The 20151-nt window shown below is 33.9% G+C and overlaps 1 protein-coding gene across 1 annotated transcript in view; it reads left to right on the top strand.

The window, feature by feature from the left end:
* The first annotated feature begins 1156 nt into the window (after positions 1–1156).
* Positions 1157–20151, top strand: part of LOC127878633 (putative carbonic anhydrase-like protein 1) — a 29873-nt gene continuing 10878 nt past the window's right edge. Inside the window, exon 1 of the mRNA XM_052425159.1 lies at positions 1157–1163. Within this exon, the coding sequence (XP_052281119.1) occupies positions 1157–1163 (7 nt within the window). The remainder of the gene's footprint in view (positions 1164–20151) is intronic.

The following is a 20151-nucleotide window of genomic DNA, read 5'->3' as shown; positions in this document are numbered from 1 at the left end:
AGACACGCGCCATGCGAAAATGGGTCTTATGCCATTTGCGCACATCATAGCTTTAGCCCACACAGTCTGCGCATCTCTCAATCTGGTCAGGAGATACAAAATACGACCATAAAACACTAGGTGATTTAAAACGGACAGCATCGCCTCTGGCCTGACTACGCAAATGCGTTGGCTAGGCTTAAACTACGCTAGCCGAAATGCCATAAAACCCATTTTCGCATGGCATGGCTATGAATGTGTTGTTTGAATGTTTCACAAAGAAAACTGCGTGTTAAATATTCACAAATGTGTTTTTGACTATAATATAACACATTTCATGTGTTGAATATGCGACTTACAAATGTAAACACATACACAATAGTTTAACCTTTGTTTTCAATTTATTTGTTTAGAAATGAAAATGTCAAGCTTTATTTCAAAGTCAGCATTATCGCAATCATGTTCAACGTGTTATAAATTGAGAACTGTGAATATAAATAAGCTTAACCTTACACTATTGCGTTGTTATCATCCGTGCAATTGAGGATACGCGTGATATTGCCGCTACCTGTTGAGAACAAAAAAACGTTTCCCGCTGTAGTAGCAAGCACTAGTTTTTGCAACAGACGCGTGATAGTGTCATATGACACTATACTTGTTGATCAGCAGTAAATTTATTTTTCCGCATCTATTAATAACCGCATAATATGAATGACCTATGCTGAGCACAAATACCATGATTTAGACGCAGCAGAAAGTAGACTATTTTAATCATTCATAAACATTCTCTTTCGCGACATGTATATTTCTAACACTGTTTATTGATTATTTTCTATATTTGCTCCGTTCAAAATAGTCCACTTAACACGATATTCACATTATATTTCCATTTGTAAATGAATATTTTTGTAAGAACTCAAACCTCTGGCATAAATTATACAACTCTTTTTCGTCGCGAATGCGGCAGATGCGACAGTTATCAGATTTATCGTAGTTACGACAACTGGCTTGAAACGCGTGGTATTGAAGTGATATTATGGGCATTTTTCACTGTTGAATTGAGCTGAAAAGAATTAACAGGTCAAAGTTAATTAAAATGTGGCTACTGACCAATTATCTGCAACTCATCTTGCTACCAGTTATTTATAAATAATTTATATTAAATTCATTATTTAACATGACTGGTGAGTCCTCTAAGCAGAAATGATCCGTACAACATAATAGTGTCTTTGTGTCGTATGAACGAATCTGCATTAAACTCAATTTTGATTCACATTGTAAATCGATAATTTCTGTCGTCAGTTGTCCAAAAAAAAAGGACGGTTGATATTCAAAAGCATTTTATTTCTCTTTCCTGGATATGTTTTTTTAGTATGTTGATGCTACATTAACAAATATAAGTGTATATAAAGTGAAAACACCAAACTTAACAACGGTTGCGATAGACACCTATAAACTGTTAGATGCCTATAAAAACACTTTAACCTTAGTTGTTCGCAAGCGAACAACTGAAAATTGAATCCATCTAATCGTGTTTCCATCATATGATTAGATCATTCAGTCTATAAAGCACACCGATTTCATTAACTTTATTGGTAAAGCATATTTGTTTACCCTTTATCAAACAAGTATTTTACGATACTTTGGATGAGTAAGTACATCAAACTTCCATTCAAGGTTAAAGATCCCTCTCAGAAAGTAAGCGTCCTCTAGCTCCCCACCCCAAGCACACGGACGGGCTTAAGTATTAATAGCCGCTCCGAATTCGATGCATTTTTGTTAACAATGAACGGATAAAAAGTTAACGTTAATACTGAATATTAATATAGAATGAAAATGTAAATAGTTATGGACTTCTAAACTTTTAATATGGACCATATCAGCATACTATAAGTAGAACATGCCAATAATGCTATACGCACACTTCATATCAGTCCGTTTGTTTTGAGAAAAACAACATGTTCATTTATTGTTGACCGAAAGATATATATTGATCAATAATGTTTGCAACTTTAGCCATAATGCTTCAAGCATATTCGAGCAAGCACAACAGGAAAAGGTAAATCGAACGGAAATAAGATGTCATATCAAAATGGTTGATGGTTTTGTTCAGGCAAAAACAATCATTTATAGGAACTGCCGTTTTCCCTTAATTAGTAAACATTTTTCATAGCATTCGTTTGTGTACGATAACTGGTTATTGTTGTGCAAATCAGTTTATTGAGCAGTTTAATCAGACGAAAATGTCCGATGAAATTAAACTCGGATCTTGATTCGTCGCTCAATTGAAGCGATTAGTGCAGTTGAGTTAAAACAACTGAACTCATCCTCGTCGTGTCAAACGCTATCAAGGAATTAATTGGTGAGTTCCAGCTGCTTATGTTTAAAGTTCGATCGCGTATAGCGTCTTTTTTATCCTCAAATTAAGAAATTAAGATTGATTTTACTGAATATGTTTTTTTTCACAATATTTTGTACTATTCAATACACGTTTTCTTACGATGAATTGTTTTATTTTAATATTTGGAAATGTTTGAAAACGCATAATATATATTGGCGTTATCGATAATGGCAATTATGATTGAACACGTCTGTAGATGACGTTAATTATGACCTATACACGTTTTGAATATACATATATATTAATCGGTGTACGGATATGAGCAACTATTGGAAAAGGGTGCGGTTATTAATCAACAGTTGATGTTGCTGAAGTGAAGATCTATCGTACATGATGTATCTTCGACGCCGAAAATAAGTCTAGTGAAAATATCTTCTGATTAATTAATTGTGTATTATTGTCCAGTACATCGTGAAAAGAACGTCCTGAGTATTGTTAATCAGGAAAATATACAGATAATTTACTAGAACATTCCCGTACATATGCATTATTCTGCAATACACCATAGCCTTTTGTAATAGTCTCTCAGTCATATTTCAGGTTTGTTAATGTTAAATATCAACCATTTATGAGTATATTGCTGTGCGATTACATCCACTCTCAGCAAATTTGTATATATACATCAACTATTAATACTGCTTATAATGCATCAACCTGTAGCCATGCGTTCTGTATGTTATAATATGGCCTCACTGCAACAAAACCTTGTGTTTGCAAAATAAATAACGTAAAGAACAAAAAAATACCATGATAATATATACATGGATGAAAGGAAAGACAATTATAATATTTCTCTTCAACAAAAATTCAAAACATATGACGAATACATGTTATTGTTTTGCTAAAAACTGATGTTAAACGTAATAATTGTATTTTAAATATATACATAAAACATTCCAAACAGTATTCTGAATAATTTGTTTTCACAATGTATGTTGATTTTTGGTGGTTGCATTTACTAATGGCGGACGGATGAGAACGTTTGCTATTTTAAGTATATCTGCATTCCAAATTTATCATATAATACGCATAGTTGTCAAAAGTGTTCGATGGAGGTCATCCTTTGGCTCAATCTCCGCGCAGACATTTTAGTGGAACAAGCATAGCTGGATCAAATCCCTGCCTTCATAACAAACCACTTGATGATAGGAGTGCTAAGCGGAACAATAATTCTCCCGTTGTTAATCTTACATATTTAATTTAGGTAATTACTTATAAGGTTTTTATAAACCTAAACGTAAACACTTTTTTTGAAAATATAAAAGAAATTGATGCTACTTTAAAATGCTTAAAGGGGCTTTACACATTGTCACAGCATGCTCCGATGAAAATCAAGAATAAAATTGAAAATAAAAAGTAACCCTGAACAGGGCTCGATTCACTGAGCCCTTGAGTCTTGGAGTAAAAGGTCTACCGCTTAGACCACTCGGACATCCGTGCTTATGCAATGATGTATGTATTTTTTACTTTATATAAGCAATCCTCGTAGTTTCACAAAATATAACGACAACAACAGAACTCACCAAATTATTCAATCGTTACACGTTTCAATGCTGAATAAATTTTAGCTTTTTTATCGTGAAAAGATGCATATAATGGCTATTTAAGAAGATGGTAAATGTTCAGTATTACTGTTTCTTCACAAAAACTAAAACTAAAACGAAAATATGCGAATCAGAAACAGCGTTGTTTAATTTTGTCAATTAACCAGCACGTAATAAGGCCCATTTGTACAACCAAATCAAATTTTACTAAATCTGCTAGATCTTTCTTGTGATGGCAGAGATTGTATGTGAGAGCATGGGAAGACAACTCTGCGTGGAGATTGTCTTTGTCTGATTGAAGACAAGATTGAAAAATTTGCGTTAAAAGTTCCACAATATTGACGACAGTCGATGAATGAAAATTATAAGCTTAAGTGCACATTAGCATTTTTCGCAACCTGTCATTGCTGCAAATAATTCAAAAATAGTTTGTTTGGCAACATTTTGATCACATTTTCAGTGCTAACAATCATAGTCAGTTGATTCAGGAAAAAAGCATCTCGTGAAACAGAAAACAAACAGTCTTACACAAATATTGCTTCATTTCCTTTGCAATAATAATAAGGCAAGGTACATGTAAAAGGTAAGTGCGCAGTGTAATATTCACATGAAGGTTATGATTTCAAACTAATTAAGCTTACATCTTATCACGAGGATAACGGATTGATGGCCAGATTAACGAAAAAGGTTATTCACTTAAATAAAATGACGATATGATATGTAATAGTTACTCGGACTTGGATTTTACTATTGATTTCTGGAAAAAAATCTCTGCTGTCGCGAATGAGTCACCACCTCTTCCGCTAAAATATTAGCATGGTTGTGACGTAGCTCCAAAAATACAATGATAAATGCATATCTTCTTTTATTCATTTGACGTGTTTATTCAATGCATTTTATCTATGTAGACTTAAATGAACTTTGGCAACGCCATTTGCTTGATTGGCAGATGAGAAGAATAAACAAATCACGATAACTGCCGTTGGACATGTCAGCCTTTTATACTCGTCAATTGGTATCGCTAGTTATCGAGGATATATTGTTTAGTGCTTTGATTCTAGCCGTCGGTCATACATTATGGCTTTAACTCATAACCCGGTAGACAAAAGGCGCAATGACAAACGTTCGAAGCCAAAGTGATTAACTGTGGTTCAGCTTAAAGGGGCCTTTTCACATATTTTGGCATGTTTTGAAATTTGTCATTAAATGCTTTATATTGATAAATGTAAACATTGGATCTAAAAAGCTCCAGTAACTAATCAAGAATAAAATGTATTTACAAAGAATACATAGTAACCATCAGCAGGGCTCGAACCACTGACCCCTGGAGTCATGGATTAAAAGTCTACCACTTAGACCGCTCGGCCATCCTTCCACATACAATGCAAGACGTATTTTATACTTTATTTAAGGAATCCTCGTATATTCACAAAATATAACGACAACAACAGAACTCTCCAAATTATTCAATCGTTTCGCGTTGCAACGCTTTATAATTTTCATGTTTTTAAATCGTCAAAAGATGCATATAATGGCTATTTTAGAGCATGGTAAATGTTCAGTATTACTGTTTCCTCAAAAATAATATAACTAAAACGAAATTGTGCGAATCTGAAACAACTTTTTCAATATTGTCAATTTACCAGAACGTGAAAAGGCCCCTTTAATCATTTTGGTTGGAAATATTACTATTATTACTGGTGGAAAACTCAGGCATCCAACGCATTCGATAAAACGGCCATTATTTCTTTTAACTGTCAGCCATACGGTATGTCTAATGTGTAATCATAATTTCATAAATTTGATCAGACACAGAATCAAATTATCAGTGTATTTTAGGGCAAACAATAAGAACGATTCACAAAGTCGACTTGTTTGGAAACAGTTTCGAGAAGTGGTGTGTTTGATTTAATAATTACACCATTAATAAAATTGTCTTAATCCCTAAGAGCATATCGACGTTTGAAAGGCATTGCTACATTTAGTAATTCCTTTGTTAAAATTGTGTCCCGGTAATTGCAATGTTACCTAGATAATGTCGAGAGGGCATCCAATACATACATGTATTTATTGTATTATTCATTTGCGTATCAAATACATCATTCTGCAACTTAACTCATATTTTCAGACATTGTAATTACGCAAGATGCACAACTACTATGCATAAAACTCATTCAAGCTTTACATATGTTATTTAAGAACGTTTAACGGCCATTCACTATTTATGCTCCATACATATTAAATGTAAAAATCAGGCGATGTCTTGGTATGTTTTATTAGATATTAAGCACCTAATTAAGAATCATAATTACCCGGAAAGTAAGCCGGTATTATTTTTGACAACACAAGCTATTTAGTTGTGTTCTATTTAGAAATTGAAGTGCGCAACATTTAGCCCAACGGTATCCAATCTTATTACTCAGAGAATGACCATTATAATGACTAAATAACTGTAAATATTAAAAGACAATACGGTTATTGTAGAGACTCAATTGAAAAGACTGGATTCGCCCATTTCACCACTTAGTTGAATCTGAATGAATCAGGATTGTCTCCAATGGAACATAAAACAATGCATGAAATTCAGTTTAAATTTTGCCCTGAGACCCTTGATTCGTCTATTAATCTATAAAATATAACAACATGCATATGAAATCCTAAGGACGTTTATATTTTCCAACCAACTAATAAGGATGGTAGTCAAAAAGTATCAGCAGGTGCCCATACCTAGGCGGCACACCATATGAATACGATGCTAGTGAGCTAAGCTCACATTATGTTATTGCTATCAATTGTTCCTCAGATACGCGTAAGTGCAAACGCATTCAAACACATACTTATATCGTATCGTCTATCTGGCCCAGTTTTCCGTCGAGCATGAAGATTGGATACCTAATCGTTCGTGGTTAAATGTACATAGCAGACCCTTCTTAAAGTACTTAACCAATGAATGTCAATTGCGTATTGTAGCTGAATGCGTTTCTGCATGTATTTCAACTGTTTAACACCAATTACACCCAGACTTGGATAACAATGTTAAATGGACTATTGAAAATATCTAACAATGTTTAAGTTAAAAAACAACTTAATATTTCCATTTCTGAATGACAAGACAATTTCACGAAGACCCTAAACGTTACATTTGAGGTCCCATACTACTTGTTGATAATGTTGACAAGTTCCTTGTTATGGTATTTAGGGGATCCAATTCTTCAACTTTATGGATTGAGGTTTTACATAAAAAGGTGTCTAATAAATTGTTAATCTTCTGGCCAGATGGCAAATGACGGAATATTATCTTCTATAACACAAGATGTTTGTTAAATGTTTTCCCGCAACTTGTAGTCAGGTCGTCAGGACGTGAAATGGTTTGCAGGTGTGTTTTAATATTAAAGGCCGCTTCGGCATTGAACTATTGTCTCAAAATCGATAGAGATCGTCCTTCTCGCAGGAGTTATAAGGAATACTTTAAATAATCGATGGGTTAGACTGGTTGATCTCACAATCAAAATGTGGCTGATCTTAGAAGTTGCCCTAAAGTTATAAATCAGAAGCACAATTGTGTATCTAACGGTCGTTTTGACCGGTTGTCCGTAAATAAATAGGCTGCGTTGTTTTTTCATTCAGTACACTAACCATCATACTCATAGGAATATTATGGTAGTTCATAATGTTCTCTCGATATCATAAGCATCCAATTTTCATGTTCCAATTCCCAGTGGCCTTGGTCTTCGCCTAAAATGTATTAGGCGAATCGTTCATGTCAGGTTAAGAACCTTCTTATGCAATTATCAAACTAAGGTTAAAAGCGATCTCTTGATATTGCGCACAAAACAAAATAAAATAATCTCCATAGCAACCTACTATCCGTTCGAACGACTGACGAAAAGTTTAACACCAACAAAGGGCCTACATTGTACCTCACCAACTCACTTTTTTTTAAAGGGACGGCCTATTGAATTGAAAACGTGTACGTTTGGATTTTATACTTCCTTTTTTAAAAAATACCGCATTTTTCTTATTCAAAACAATATCAGTTCGAACATATTAAAACCATGTGTTAATATGTATCGGCAGTTTTACATTCTATATTAAATGTCTTTTTCGAATGATAAATATGGGGTTAGCGATCATTCACAATAGTGAAAATATTTACCATGGGAATGATTTTAAAATGTTGTCATCGTCGCCGCTTGAATCGACAGATAAGTAGAAGTAGTAATACTCTATGGCAATACGTTATTTCCCCTATTTCTACGAAGTGGGTAGTTATTTGATAGAACGTTAACTGCATGCTTAGAATACCCTCGCAGAATTACTCTTGTCAATATCAATCATTAGATTAACGGGCTAGGTCAGTCATATGATTGTTATATTGTGTTAACACATAGATATACGTCATTATCGTAATTGAACAGTCAGCTTACAAACCCATCTGGTCAGCCTAAGTCGTTATGAACAGTCAGCTTACAAACCCATCCGGTCAGCCTAGGTCGTTATGAACAGTCATCTTACAAACCCATCCGGTCAGCCTAGGTCGTTATGAACAGTCAGCTTACAAACCCATCCGGTCAGCCTAGGTCGTTATGAACAGTCAGCTTACAAACCCATCCGGTCAGCCTAGGTCGTTATAAACAGTCAGCTTACAAACCCATCCGGTCAGCCTAGGTCATTATGAACAGTCAGCTTACAAACCCATCCGGTCAGCCTAGGTCGTTATAAACAGTCAGCTTACAAACCCATCCGGTCAGCCTAGGTCGTTATGAACAGTCAGCTTACAAAACCATCCGGTCAGCCTAGGTCGTTATGAACAGTCAGCTTACAAACCCATCCGGTCAGCCTAGGTCGTTATAAACAGTCAGCTTACAAACCCATCCGGTCAGCCTAGGTCGTTATGAACAGTCAGCTTACAAACCCATCCGGTCAGCCTAGGTCGTTATGAACAGTCAGCTTACAAACCCATCCGGTCAGCCTAGGTCGTTATAAACAGTCAGCTTACAAACCCATCCGGTCAGCCTAGGTCGTTATAAACAGTCAGCTTACAAACCCATCCGGTCAGCCTAGGTCGTTATGAACAGTCAGCTTACAAACCCATCCGGTCATCCTAGGTCGTTATAAACAGTCAGCTTACAAACCCATCCGGTCAGCCTAGGTCGTTATAAACAGTCAGCTTACAAACCCATCCGGTCAGCCTAGGTCGTTATAAACAGTCAGCTTACAAACCCATCCGGTCAGCCTAGGTCGTTATGAACAGTCAGCTTACAAACCCATCCGGTCAGCCTAGGTCGTTATGAACAGTCAGCTTACAAACCCATCCGGTCAGCCTAGGTCGTTATAAACAGTCAGCTTACAAACCCATCCGGTCAGCCTAGGTCGTTATAAACAGTCAGCTTACAAACCCATCCGGTCAGCCTAGGTCGTTATAAACAGTCAGCTTACAAACCCATCCGGTCAGCCTAGGTCGTTATAAACAGTCAGCTTACAAACCCATCCGGTCAGCCTTGGTCGTTATAAACAGTCAGCTTACAAACCCATCCGGTCAGCCTAGGTCGTTATAAACAGTCAGCTTACAAACCCATCCGGTCAGCCTAGGTCGTTATAAACAGTCAGCTTACAAACCCATCCGGTCAGCTTAGGTCGTTATGAACAGTCAGCTTACAAACCCATCCGGTCAGCCTAGGTCGTTATAAACAGTCAGCTTACAAACCCATCCGGTCAGCCTAGGTCGTTATGAACAGTCAGCTTACAAACCCATCCGGTCAGCCTAGGTCGTTATGAACAGTCAGCTTACAAACCCATCCGGTCAGCCTAGGTCGTTATAAACAGTCAGCTTACAAACCCATCCGGTCAGCCTAGGTCGTTATGAACAGTCAGCTTACAAACCCATCCGGTCACCCTAGGTCGTTATAAACAGTCAGCTTACAAACCCATCCGGTCAGCCTAGGTCGTTATGAACAGTCAGCTTACAAACCCATCCGGTCAGCCTAGGTCGTTATGAACAGTCAGCTTACAAACCCATCCGGTCAGCCTAGGTCGTTATAAACAGTCAGCTTAAAAACCCATCCGGTCAGCCTAGGTCGTTATAAACAGTCAGCTTACAAACCCATCCGGTCAGCCTAGGTCGTTATAAACAGTCAGCTTACAAACCATTCTGGTCAGCCTAGGTCGTTATGAACAGTCAGCTTACAAACCCATCCGGTCAGCCTAGGTCGTTATAAACAGTCAGCTTACAAACCCATCCGGTCAGCCTAGGTCGTTATGAACAGTCAGCTTACAAACCCATCCGGTCAGCCTAGGTCGTTATGAACAGTCAGCTTACAAACCCATCCGGTCAGCCTAGGTCGTTATAAACAGTCAGCTTACAAACCCATCCGGTCAGCCTAGGTCGTTATGAACAGTCAGCTTACAAACCCATCCGGTCAGCCTAGGTCGTTATAAACAGTCAGCTTACAAACCCATCCGGTCAGCCTAGGTCGTTATGAACAGTCAGCTTACAAACCCATCCGGTCAGCCTAGGTCGTTATGAACAGTCAGCTTACAAACCCATCCGGTCAGCCTAGGTCGTTATAAACAGTCAGCTTACAAACCCATCCGGTCAGCCTAGGTCGTTATGAACAGTCAGCTTACAAACCCATCCGGTCAGCCTAGGTCGTTATAAACAGTCAGCTTACAAACCCATCCGGTCAGCCTAGGTCGTTATGAACAGTCAGCTTACAAACCCATCCGGTCAGCCTAGGTCGTTACAGCATGCTCTGAACCTGCACAGTCAATACATGTAGAAAGCATGAAATGTAAATTATTCACTGAGTTTATACCAAATGTTGGCCAACAAATTCATAAATAACATGCTTTAACTCATCTTAACCTTACCAACTTTGAGTTGAACGCCTACAAGAATTTTCAATATAATTATAAGTCTATTGACAGTACAATTTACATTTGGGATTACGTTTTTCCCTAAAAGTTTACCCCCCCCCCCCGCCTTAAAAAAAAACAAAACAAAATAAACACAATAACAAAACTCGAAACATGCATGTTGATATCGTTTAAGAAAAACGCATGAACACGTTACACTTGACGCATAACATAAACGATCCGTTTTTACTGGGGTTTCCATTCAAAGACTCAGAAATACTGTAGACGCCAGACAAGAAATATCATATATAATTTTTGAGCTGACATTATTCCTAGAAGGCACGCATTGGTTTAATTAATTGATACGTCTGAGTAATTAAAGGATGTAAACCTCATTGTATGCCATCACATAATTACTTGTACAAGAAAATAAATGGTGTTTGCCTACGATGTAAAATAGTCTTTACATTCTTTTTTTTATTTTGTTAGATTATATAAACACTAATCATTAGTACGCGATTACAAAAATACACTTTAATAGTGTATGTATATTTGTAGTGTATTGCATTTAGACTTTTCATTCGGTATAATTTGCATTTACTCATATAAATATAATTGTTAAGATGACATAAGTAATCAGCTTAAATACACATAAGCGTAATTATAAAAAGCATTGCTATTGTGTTCATGCATTCATTTTACCGATATGTTATCGCAATATTGAATTTTGGAAAATAACCCCACTTATGTAAAACTAAAGTAACATTATTTATATATTGAACCCCTCATTGAATATTTTCTAGTTGTGCTGAAGTCAATATTTATTGTTCTAGTTTTAAGTATGATCTCGACTATATAGATATTTGAATTTACTGACGGTAATAATTTAGTGTTTGCAGTGAAGACCTTAAACTTACAAAACGGTTGAACAATATGAGCGCTTGTTTAATGTTCGCTAGTGTAATTTTTTAAGTAAGGATATACTCAATCAAATTGCGAACACTTTTTAACACATATTTAACCGGATTTTGATTTGTTAGTTTTTCGAGATTTAAGGTTGCATTTAAACGAGAATTCGAGTTCTAAAATTGAAAGTTTACAGTGCTTTCATTAAAGACATAAACACATTTTTTAAATAAAATACCAAATATTATTCAATTTTTTATTTACGACAGAAAGTGAAAAATATATTTCTTCTAGTATGATTTTATTAAAAAGAATAGGTATACACAAGCATGGTAAATTCTTTTATTTAGATAAACACTATTTAATTACTTTTCAAGTGGTTGTTAGCACAAAAAGAACAGTAAATAAATGCATAAGTTACATATATTTACAGCACATTAAACATATATGTGTAAATAGTAAACATTTACGTTTATTGTAAACACATGTGTAATATGACAGTGCCTAAAATGGCCAGTTCAATTAACTTATGAATCCCTTTTGTTTAATTACCAATGACTTTCAATGCCATGACATGATTGAGAACACATCGTACATTTGATAAGTAGCCCAGCGGGTCGCCATTGACAAATGTATCGACCTGCATGCATAATAATTATAATTAAATTGCATACATTATGACCGCAGTGGTTTGAAGAATGTTATCCTGCCCAGTACAGCTATGAAATAATGATATGTGGTAAACCACTCGTTGCCTTGTGAGGTTAGTAGATCAAATGTTATGATGCTCTTGGGAGTTTTACTCATTAAGTCGTGACAGATTATAGATACTGTAACTATATCAGTACTACTCATAATCGAAATTAAACAAATTAAACAAAATATAATTTTAAACAATAAAAGTGCTTTTACAACATCATTCATTTCATGCTACATGTAACAATACCGTTTTACTTTGTACTGTTTACATCTACTATTATGGGAAGATATACTGTACACTCCATTTCAATTTGGAATGGAGGCGATTTCGGTTTTCGGCTGGTCATTATAAACTAAAGAGGGATATAATTTAAAGAAACAAGTGCTTCCTTTCCTAATATACATTCATTGTGTCCATAACAGTGTTTCAAAATTAATGAACGCTGTGGTTATAAAAGATCTATACAAGAATTAATTTTAATGTAAACGGAGATCACAAACAGTAATACATGTATATTTGCCATTTATTTTGTCTTCAAGCTCGGTCAACGAACGTCAGTCCTAGATTGAAGTGCCAATAACAATGTGTATATGAATGTTATAATACAAAACAATTCCTCTATCGGTTATATATGTTGATAATCAGTGTGAAGTATGACATCGACATAAAAATCATACAATTGAATAATGATAAACTTTCGGATAAATATCCATTTGAAAACAAATTGCAATTAGTATATGTGTATTTACTGCCGGTATTCACTAGTGCTTTTATAAAATGAATGAAGATTGCAAATAATAAACAAGTAAATCTTATTACATGTAGAGCATGTCTGAGGGTAATTGAAATATATTCGACGCATCCCTGGCAATTAGCAATGACGAAAATATGCATTTGGTTTTGAAACTCATACTGAATGAGTTTTAACAAATATTACAATTTCCTTCCGATTGCATCATACATTTACGAAATACTTTACACGTTATAGATGATACTAAATTAAGAAAAGTTATTGGTTGAAAATATTTTCAGTAATTACAATGTTTTTTCATGTTACAAACTCTCGAGAGACGTTATGACGTTATCAGATGTATTTGTAGCAAATAGATTTTATACATTATATTAAACTTCGTAACATTAATTAAATACAAATGTAGACGCTTTTCAAAGATGTTTATTCCGTTGTGGACTAATCACTTCACCATAGAGTTGCGTATGAATTGTTGGCATGTTCGTTAGTTAATCAGACAGATTGGAGCATTTACACTTTGCTCGTTGGTAGCCTGGTAATGTATGATTATTGAAACGGCATGTTCGTTGGTTAATCAGACAGATTGGATCATTAACACTTTGCTCGTTGGAAGCCTGATAATGTATCATTATTGAGCCACATTCCCCCTTGGAACATATTTACAAGTGTGTTATTGTTTAGACAGTGATAAATGTTTTAACTAACTTTCTTGGACGATAGGTAATTAATCATTCCGGCGCTCGCTAGCAATGACGCTGATTTTAGCACGGATAAATGAAACCAGTAAACACTTCACTTGGTGAAATATACATGTTGCAAAATTGCAAAACTGTGATATACCACATTTAAGTATTCTTGGTAAATACATTTTTATTAAATATTTAATACACATTAATGAACTGTCAACCAAGGCTCCTGAAGTTTATGAAAATCCAAGACGAACCAAATATGTATTACTATCATCTGTTGTAAGGTCACTTTAAGAAGCAGCTTTTGTCAATGAAGCGAATCGCGAGCCAGAGATACAAATCGGAACGGAAACAATTGAAAGCAAATAAAAGTAACCAGAACTTAAATATGCACCAGTTAGGTGTGTTCATTCAGAATAACTAATCACAAACGCCATTTTCAGTCATCGATTGTTAGATTAATCAACAGGCTACTGAAGTTGTTGGACAGAAATTACTGCGATCGTATGTGTTAAATATTAATTAAGCTTATGCTAACCTTATACTAACCTTTGTGATTCACCATACACGCTCGTAAATATACTAAGACAAGGAGTGGATTCCCCATCAAAACCAATTGACAAAATGTGCACAAGCGAACTGAATTGCGGTTGGTCCTGCCGCACCCCCTGGTTTAACTTTATCTAAATTGCAGAACTAAATCAAGCTGAATAACAATACAATTAAAACAATGTCAGTCTTGTTTAAGTGTCACCTTGCTGCAATTTAAGCCAAAATGAATGACAAATATTTATTGATTGTAAATTATAGTTAAGAATCGTTTATTAATATATATATATTATATAATATGTAGATGTGATAACACCGTAAGACTAATACGGTGTTGATGGTCGATTTTTCTCACTAAGAACAGTTCAATCGTAATATTTAATATTCTGATATACATAGTTGTTTAACTGACACATGTGTAAAAAACAGCATGTGTGATTGATGTCTTATGAGCAGCACCCATTCCGCTATCAACAAAGACATGGTAAATCGTTTAATAGCTAGAGACCCATGGGGCGTAACGGCGCATGTTATAGAAAATAACGGTTATTCTCCTTTATGGTTAATTGCAAAGGACAATAAGAAACTCTTAGCCAAAACCCTAATGAATGGCATCGGCTTACTAATTTCAAATCAGGTTATGCAGATCTGCAAATTGTGTAACCTCAGAACGGGAAGCCTGATTATCCACAAGTTGTGTTATTGTACTGCTATTGAAGCCGAACGTGAGAAATTGTGAACACTTATACATAAGAGCTGTGGGTGTGGGATTGAAGACTATAAACGCTTCATCCAGATCAGTGCCTTTGAGCAATGTGTGAAAATATTAAAGTTGGGTTCTAAAACATCTCAGAAGCGTTTTTTACACTTTGGTATTGCCGTCTCAATTTGCAAATTGCTTCATTAATACAGCGATGATGCTGTTAATGATTAGAAGCATATCCAGATGTATTATGTTGTTCTTTCTTTTTTATTTAATGTTATCTTTTATGCGTATCTGATTGTCCATAACGTATACTGTGTCTTTATGTACTTGTAAACGTATATATTCTTATGCGTACGTTCACGCGTGCGTGTGTGTGTGTACTAAAATCATTATCATTGACTTTATTCATGTCATTTACCTAACAATTATTTTAATATATACTCTAGTTATGTTCCTTATCTTTGTAAATAATATAATATCTGTATTGAGTTTCTTCATTTTGATCTCTTGTATGTGTATATAATCGATTGTATTTAATTGTTTATAACCTGTATTATATGTAATGCTTTCCATGAATGGAGGAAAATAAAAGTCTATCTATCTTTGTAGTCGGTAGGCCAACACGCCTGTATCTGTATTATATACGATGCAATCAATTTGTCCATTGCAATTGAATTTGTGAATCTAGTTCATTTGATGTACATGTTGCATGTGAATGTGTTTTGTTTTAAAATAACGTTCATACAATATTGGAAGTAGTGATTTAATATTACTGCAATTTTATGCACCTGAAGAACCTTATTTCCTGATAGATTTTCAAAACGACAAATTTGAGGTGTTATTTCACTGTGTTGCATCGTTATAGCGTAGAATGCATCCAAATCACATACAATTATTATTTTACTTACCATGGTTATTTGAGTAACTTACTGTAGAAATTGATTAATGTAATTACGTTTTGTAAATCGTTGGATAGATGAACACGTACCTCAAATACACATTTCACACTTAATTAAATCAGCTTTGTATTTATAATAACTATGCGAGTATTGATTGTTAAGACAATCAGTAGTATTTGTTCTGAAAACAAGATGACAAACCAACAGTATACGCAGTTTATTTAATTAATCGCTTATACACTCTTTTTGTTGCTGTTTTCTTGGGCGGAAAAAAAAGGGTTAATCGAAGTCATTTAAATTAATTATTCTTTTTTGTGTGACTGTACCATATAGATGATATAACTAGAAACATTTTTATTTTACTAAGGTCGATAGGTTAATCAAGCAGTCATGCAATTTGCAGTGATGTAGAAATATGAGCAGTCGTGGCGTTATTGTGCTACAGTTCTTAATGTTCATACTTAAACCTAATTACCAAAAAGGTTCGAATTTCTTTGACTCACTTATAACATTGTTAAAGAGGAATGAGTTAAACAGTAAAATGATTATGCTCAATGCGGATGATGGATCATTATAACTTATAACTTTAAGAAAATAAGTTAGGGAAACAGGTTGAAGAATTTATTTCTCTTTTGCAAATAAAACAACTATCATCCTATTTTGTTTGCATCATAATAAAGATTAGTCGCGATCTTTTCCGGATCAGTATCTTCATTCTTTTTCAATTGTGTCAATATAGAACGTGATCTTACTTGATATAAAACGCTTTTTAAGTAAGCAATTAACGCTAGTCTGAATTAAACTGTGAGTTGTTCAGCTATGTTTGGAAACTTTTAGAACTATTAATTATCATTGAAAATATTAACCTATAACGAAAATATTAAGAATAGTTCTCATCGTATATAAATGATGTCATTTACCAAATTACAAACGCGTGTGTCGCTTTGACACAGAATTTTTGCTGATTGAACGCAACGTATTCTCACATTAACATCACATGTGTTAAGGTCAAATGTTGTTTGGTCCAAAGATTTGAAGTACAACGATTTGAATTTTGCAGTCATATGTTATCAGTTATATTGTACTTATATAACAAGGATTTTGTCATTGATTGATATGTAACTTTTGTTAACAAATATGTCACTGTCTTGTTTGAATATGCTTTAAATCACCCTTCGCATCGTCAACTATATAACCGTTAACTACTCACGGTCGGTGTACTGTTTAGCAATCGATTGTCATGAACATCTTTATTGGTATCATCGAAAGTTAAACAAACATGTTTCGGTAAGCATGAATATAAAACAAACATGTTTCGGTAAGCATGAATATAAAACAAACATGTTTCGGTAAGCATGAATATAAAACAAACATGTTTCGGTAAGCATGAATATAAAACAAACATGTTTCGGTAAGCATGAATATAAAACAAACATGTTTCGGTAAGCATGAATATAAAACAAACATGTTTCGGTAAGCATGAATATAAAACAAACATGTTTCGGTAAGCATGAATATAAAACAAACATGTTTCGGTAAGCATGAATATAAAACATGTTTCGGTAAGCATGAATATAAAACACCTTCAAAGCAGATTAAACTTAAATATGCGTTATTTGCGGCTAAGTTTACAGGATGTGTAATACTAACAATACGTTCAATATAGTATATATAATATTAGATGATTACTAAAACCCTAAAAACATTATTTTTTTAAACACTCTCGTTAACTATCATCTCTGTCTTTCTGTTTAAATACTCCAAAACAAAGAAACACGCATTAACTTCGGACCTTGATATCTACTTCTAAGTTATGACTTGTCCTTTTTGTACACCGTGTTATGTTCGTAATACAAATTCAAAAGCAATTTACAACATATTTCGTGATATCATACTTTACATGTAAACCGATAATAATATATATATATATATATATATATATATATATATATATATATATATATATATATATATATATATATATATATATAACGTACACTTTATGACATTTACATTTGAGTAAAACGCATTTTTCATTTAATTCAATGAAATATATATTACGAATACCTTAAATATTACTTATTGTATAAATACTATTTAAACATATAAGTTTGAATGAAATATGATAATATGATTAAATTAACAGCCATATAATTGGAACACCGCGTAAGCGTATTTACTCTAAATGATTGACACATATGATCATGTTTCCAACTTCCGATTAAGCTTTATGCAGCCTCCGATGATCTCAAAAGAGCCAGCTAGACCAATAATAGCTCGACACAAAGCCAATAATAGCAACATCACACAGGATTGCTTTGCGCCTGCTAGTCATATATTAAAGGCATCCGTGCGTGGTTTCAATGTGAATGCAGATGGAAGACAGTTTTGATTTATCATGTCTGTGTTCTTTTTGGATAAATATATTATTGTGATTAGTATCTTTCAAAGTATGTGTTAAATCAAGTGTTAAAACTTAAGTGAATTGGGAAGGCTCTTAGATTAGAAATGCAAATGTTATTGGCATTTGTAGAAGGACTTCTTTTTCAAACAGGTAAGATTAATGCATTAGGACATAATACTTAAATTACCACATCCGTCGTATTTATGAAAAGGCTTATCATCTAAATTTCACGACCCGGACGTTAAAGAGTGAATATGTATTTTATATGGACTTTTTTTGGAAATAAATCCCATTCTTACATCCTGTGTTTCTTCAGAAACATTTTTAAATACATTGTTTTAATTGTTAATTAACCTCCTTAGAGCTCTGACATATGCGTTGGCAAACATGATTTTATGATATAATTGTTCAATTCCTACTTCGATATCGAGACATTCCCCGGCAAGTTCGTACACTAATCACACATCTCTTGCCTTCGGCTAATTAACCAGAGTGGATGCTTCAGTTCTCATTTTCAGGGGATACATAGTGCAATTATTTGGGTACGTTATTGATCCCATATGTAAAGTACCTTTGTCAAATAAGAAAAAAATATATCAAATATAGAATTCTAGTAATTATAAATTGATATTCAACACAAGACAATACAATTTTTCTCAAGTAAAAGCCCCCAAATACTTTTGAGGCAAAGATATTTATTTTTGTCGGCGGGACACTTCTGTTTTGTATACTGACTCTGTGTACTAATTAAATAATGTATGCATTAGTCACTATGTTTTTTCTGATATAACTGATAAAAACGCTAATCAACTTTGGATTTGGTATTAATGCATTGTATATTTATATATATACCATATATATATATATATATATATATATATATATATATATATATATATATATATATATATATTTATTTATATATTGTATATATAAATACCAAACCCAAAGTTGATTAGCGTTTTATATCAGTTATATCAGAAAAAATATATATACAATGCTTAACGGTTTATTAATGTATTACTACTCTATGATTAAACAACACAAATGAATGCATGTTTAAATAAATTATTAATCAATTAAATTATATGTTATGTCTGTTAAGCATTTGACAGTTGAACAATATATTTACCAAAGGTTATATCACAACCAGAATGATAATGAATATTGAAGAACATTTTGATGAGTGTCAATTAAATTATCTTGCGTTTCCAAATGCTCCCTTATACTGTTACTCACTTATCCCTCCCATGTGTCATGTTCAGAAGAAAATAATAATAATAATGGACAGGAATGTATTTCTTAAAACTATACAAATATTCAATAAATATGAACAAATGTAAAAATGTAATTTCGCCCAATTTTTATTGAAATCGTATATGAGGCTGTTTATTTTTCAATTGAACTTCTTTGCATAAATCGAAAATAGTATTGAAAACATATGTCCTTCGGTAAAAAGCTCTTTATTTATAGATTTCCGCTGATAGCGATTGATTTATAAGTCTATTTGAAATGTATTGAAAAACATTGTTAAAAAATACATGCACGTGTCTGAACGTGTTTCAAGATATATGCATGAATATTTTATAAGCATTCTTTTTGATTATATAATGTTTTTCCAAACTGGTGCTGTAAGGGAGGCGCAAATGGTTTCGGTTAAAATGTAATGATGTTATAACATGTTTTGAAGTTTTATAGCATAGGTAGAACTCAAGCTTTCTAACTCCACTTTAATTGTGAGATTGTATACAACTGTAATGTAAAATTA

The sequence above is a fragment of the Dreissena polymorpha genome, chromosome 4, assembly GCF_020536995.1.
Source record: "Dreissena polymorpha isolate Duluth1 chromosome 4, UMN_Dpol_1.0, whole genome shotgun sequence".
NCBI classification, from domain to species: Eukaryota; Metazoa; Mollusca; class Bivalvia; order Myida; family Dreissenidae; genus Dreissena; species Dreissena polymorpha.
The sequence above is the reverse complement of the archived record's forward strand: the minus strand, read 5'-3'. Positions and strand labels throughout refer to the sequence as shown.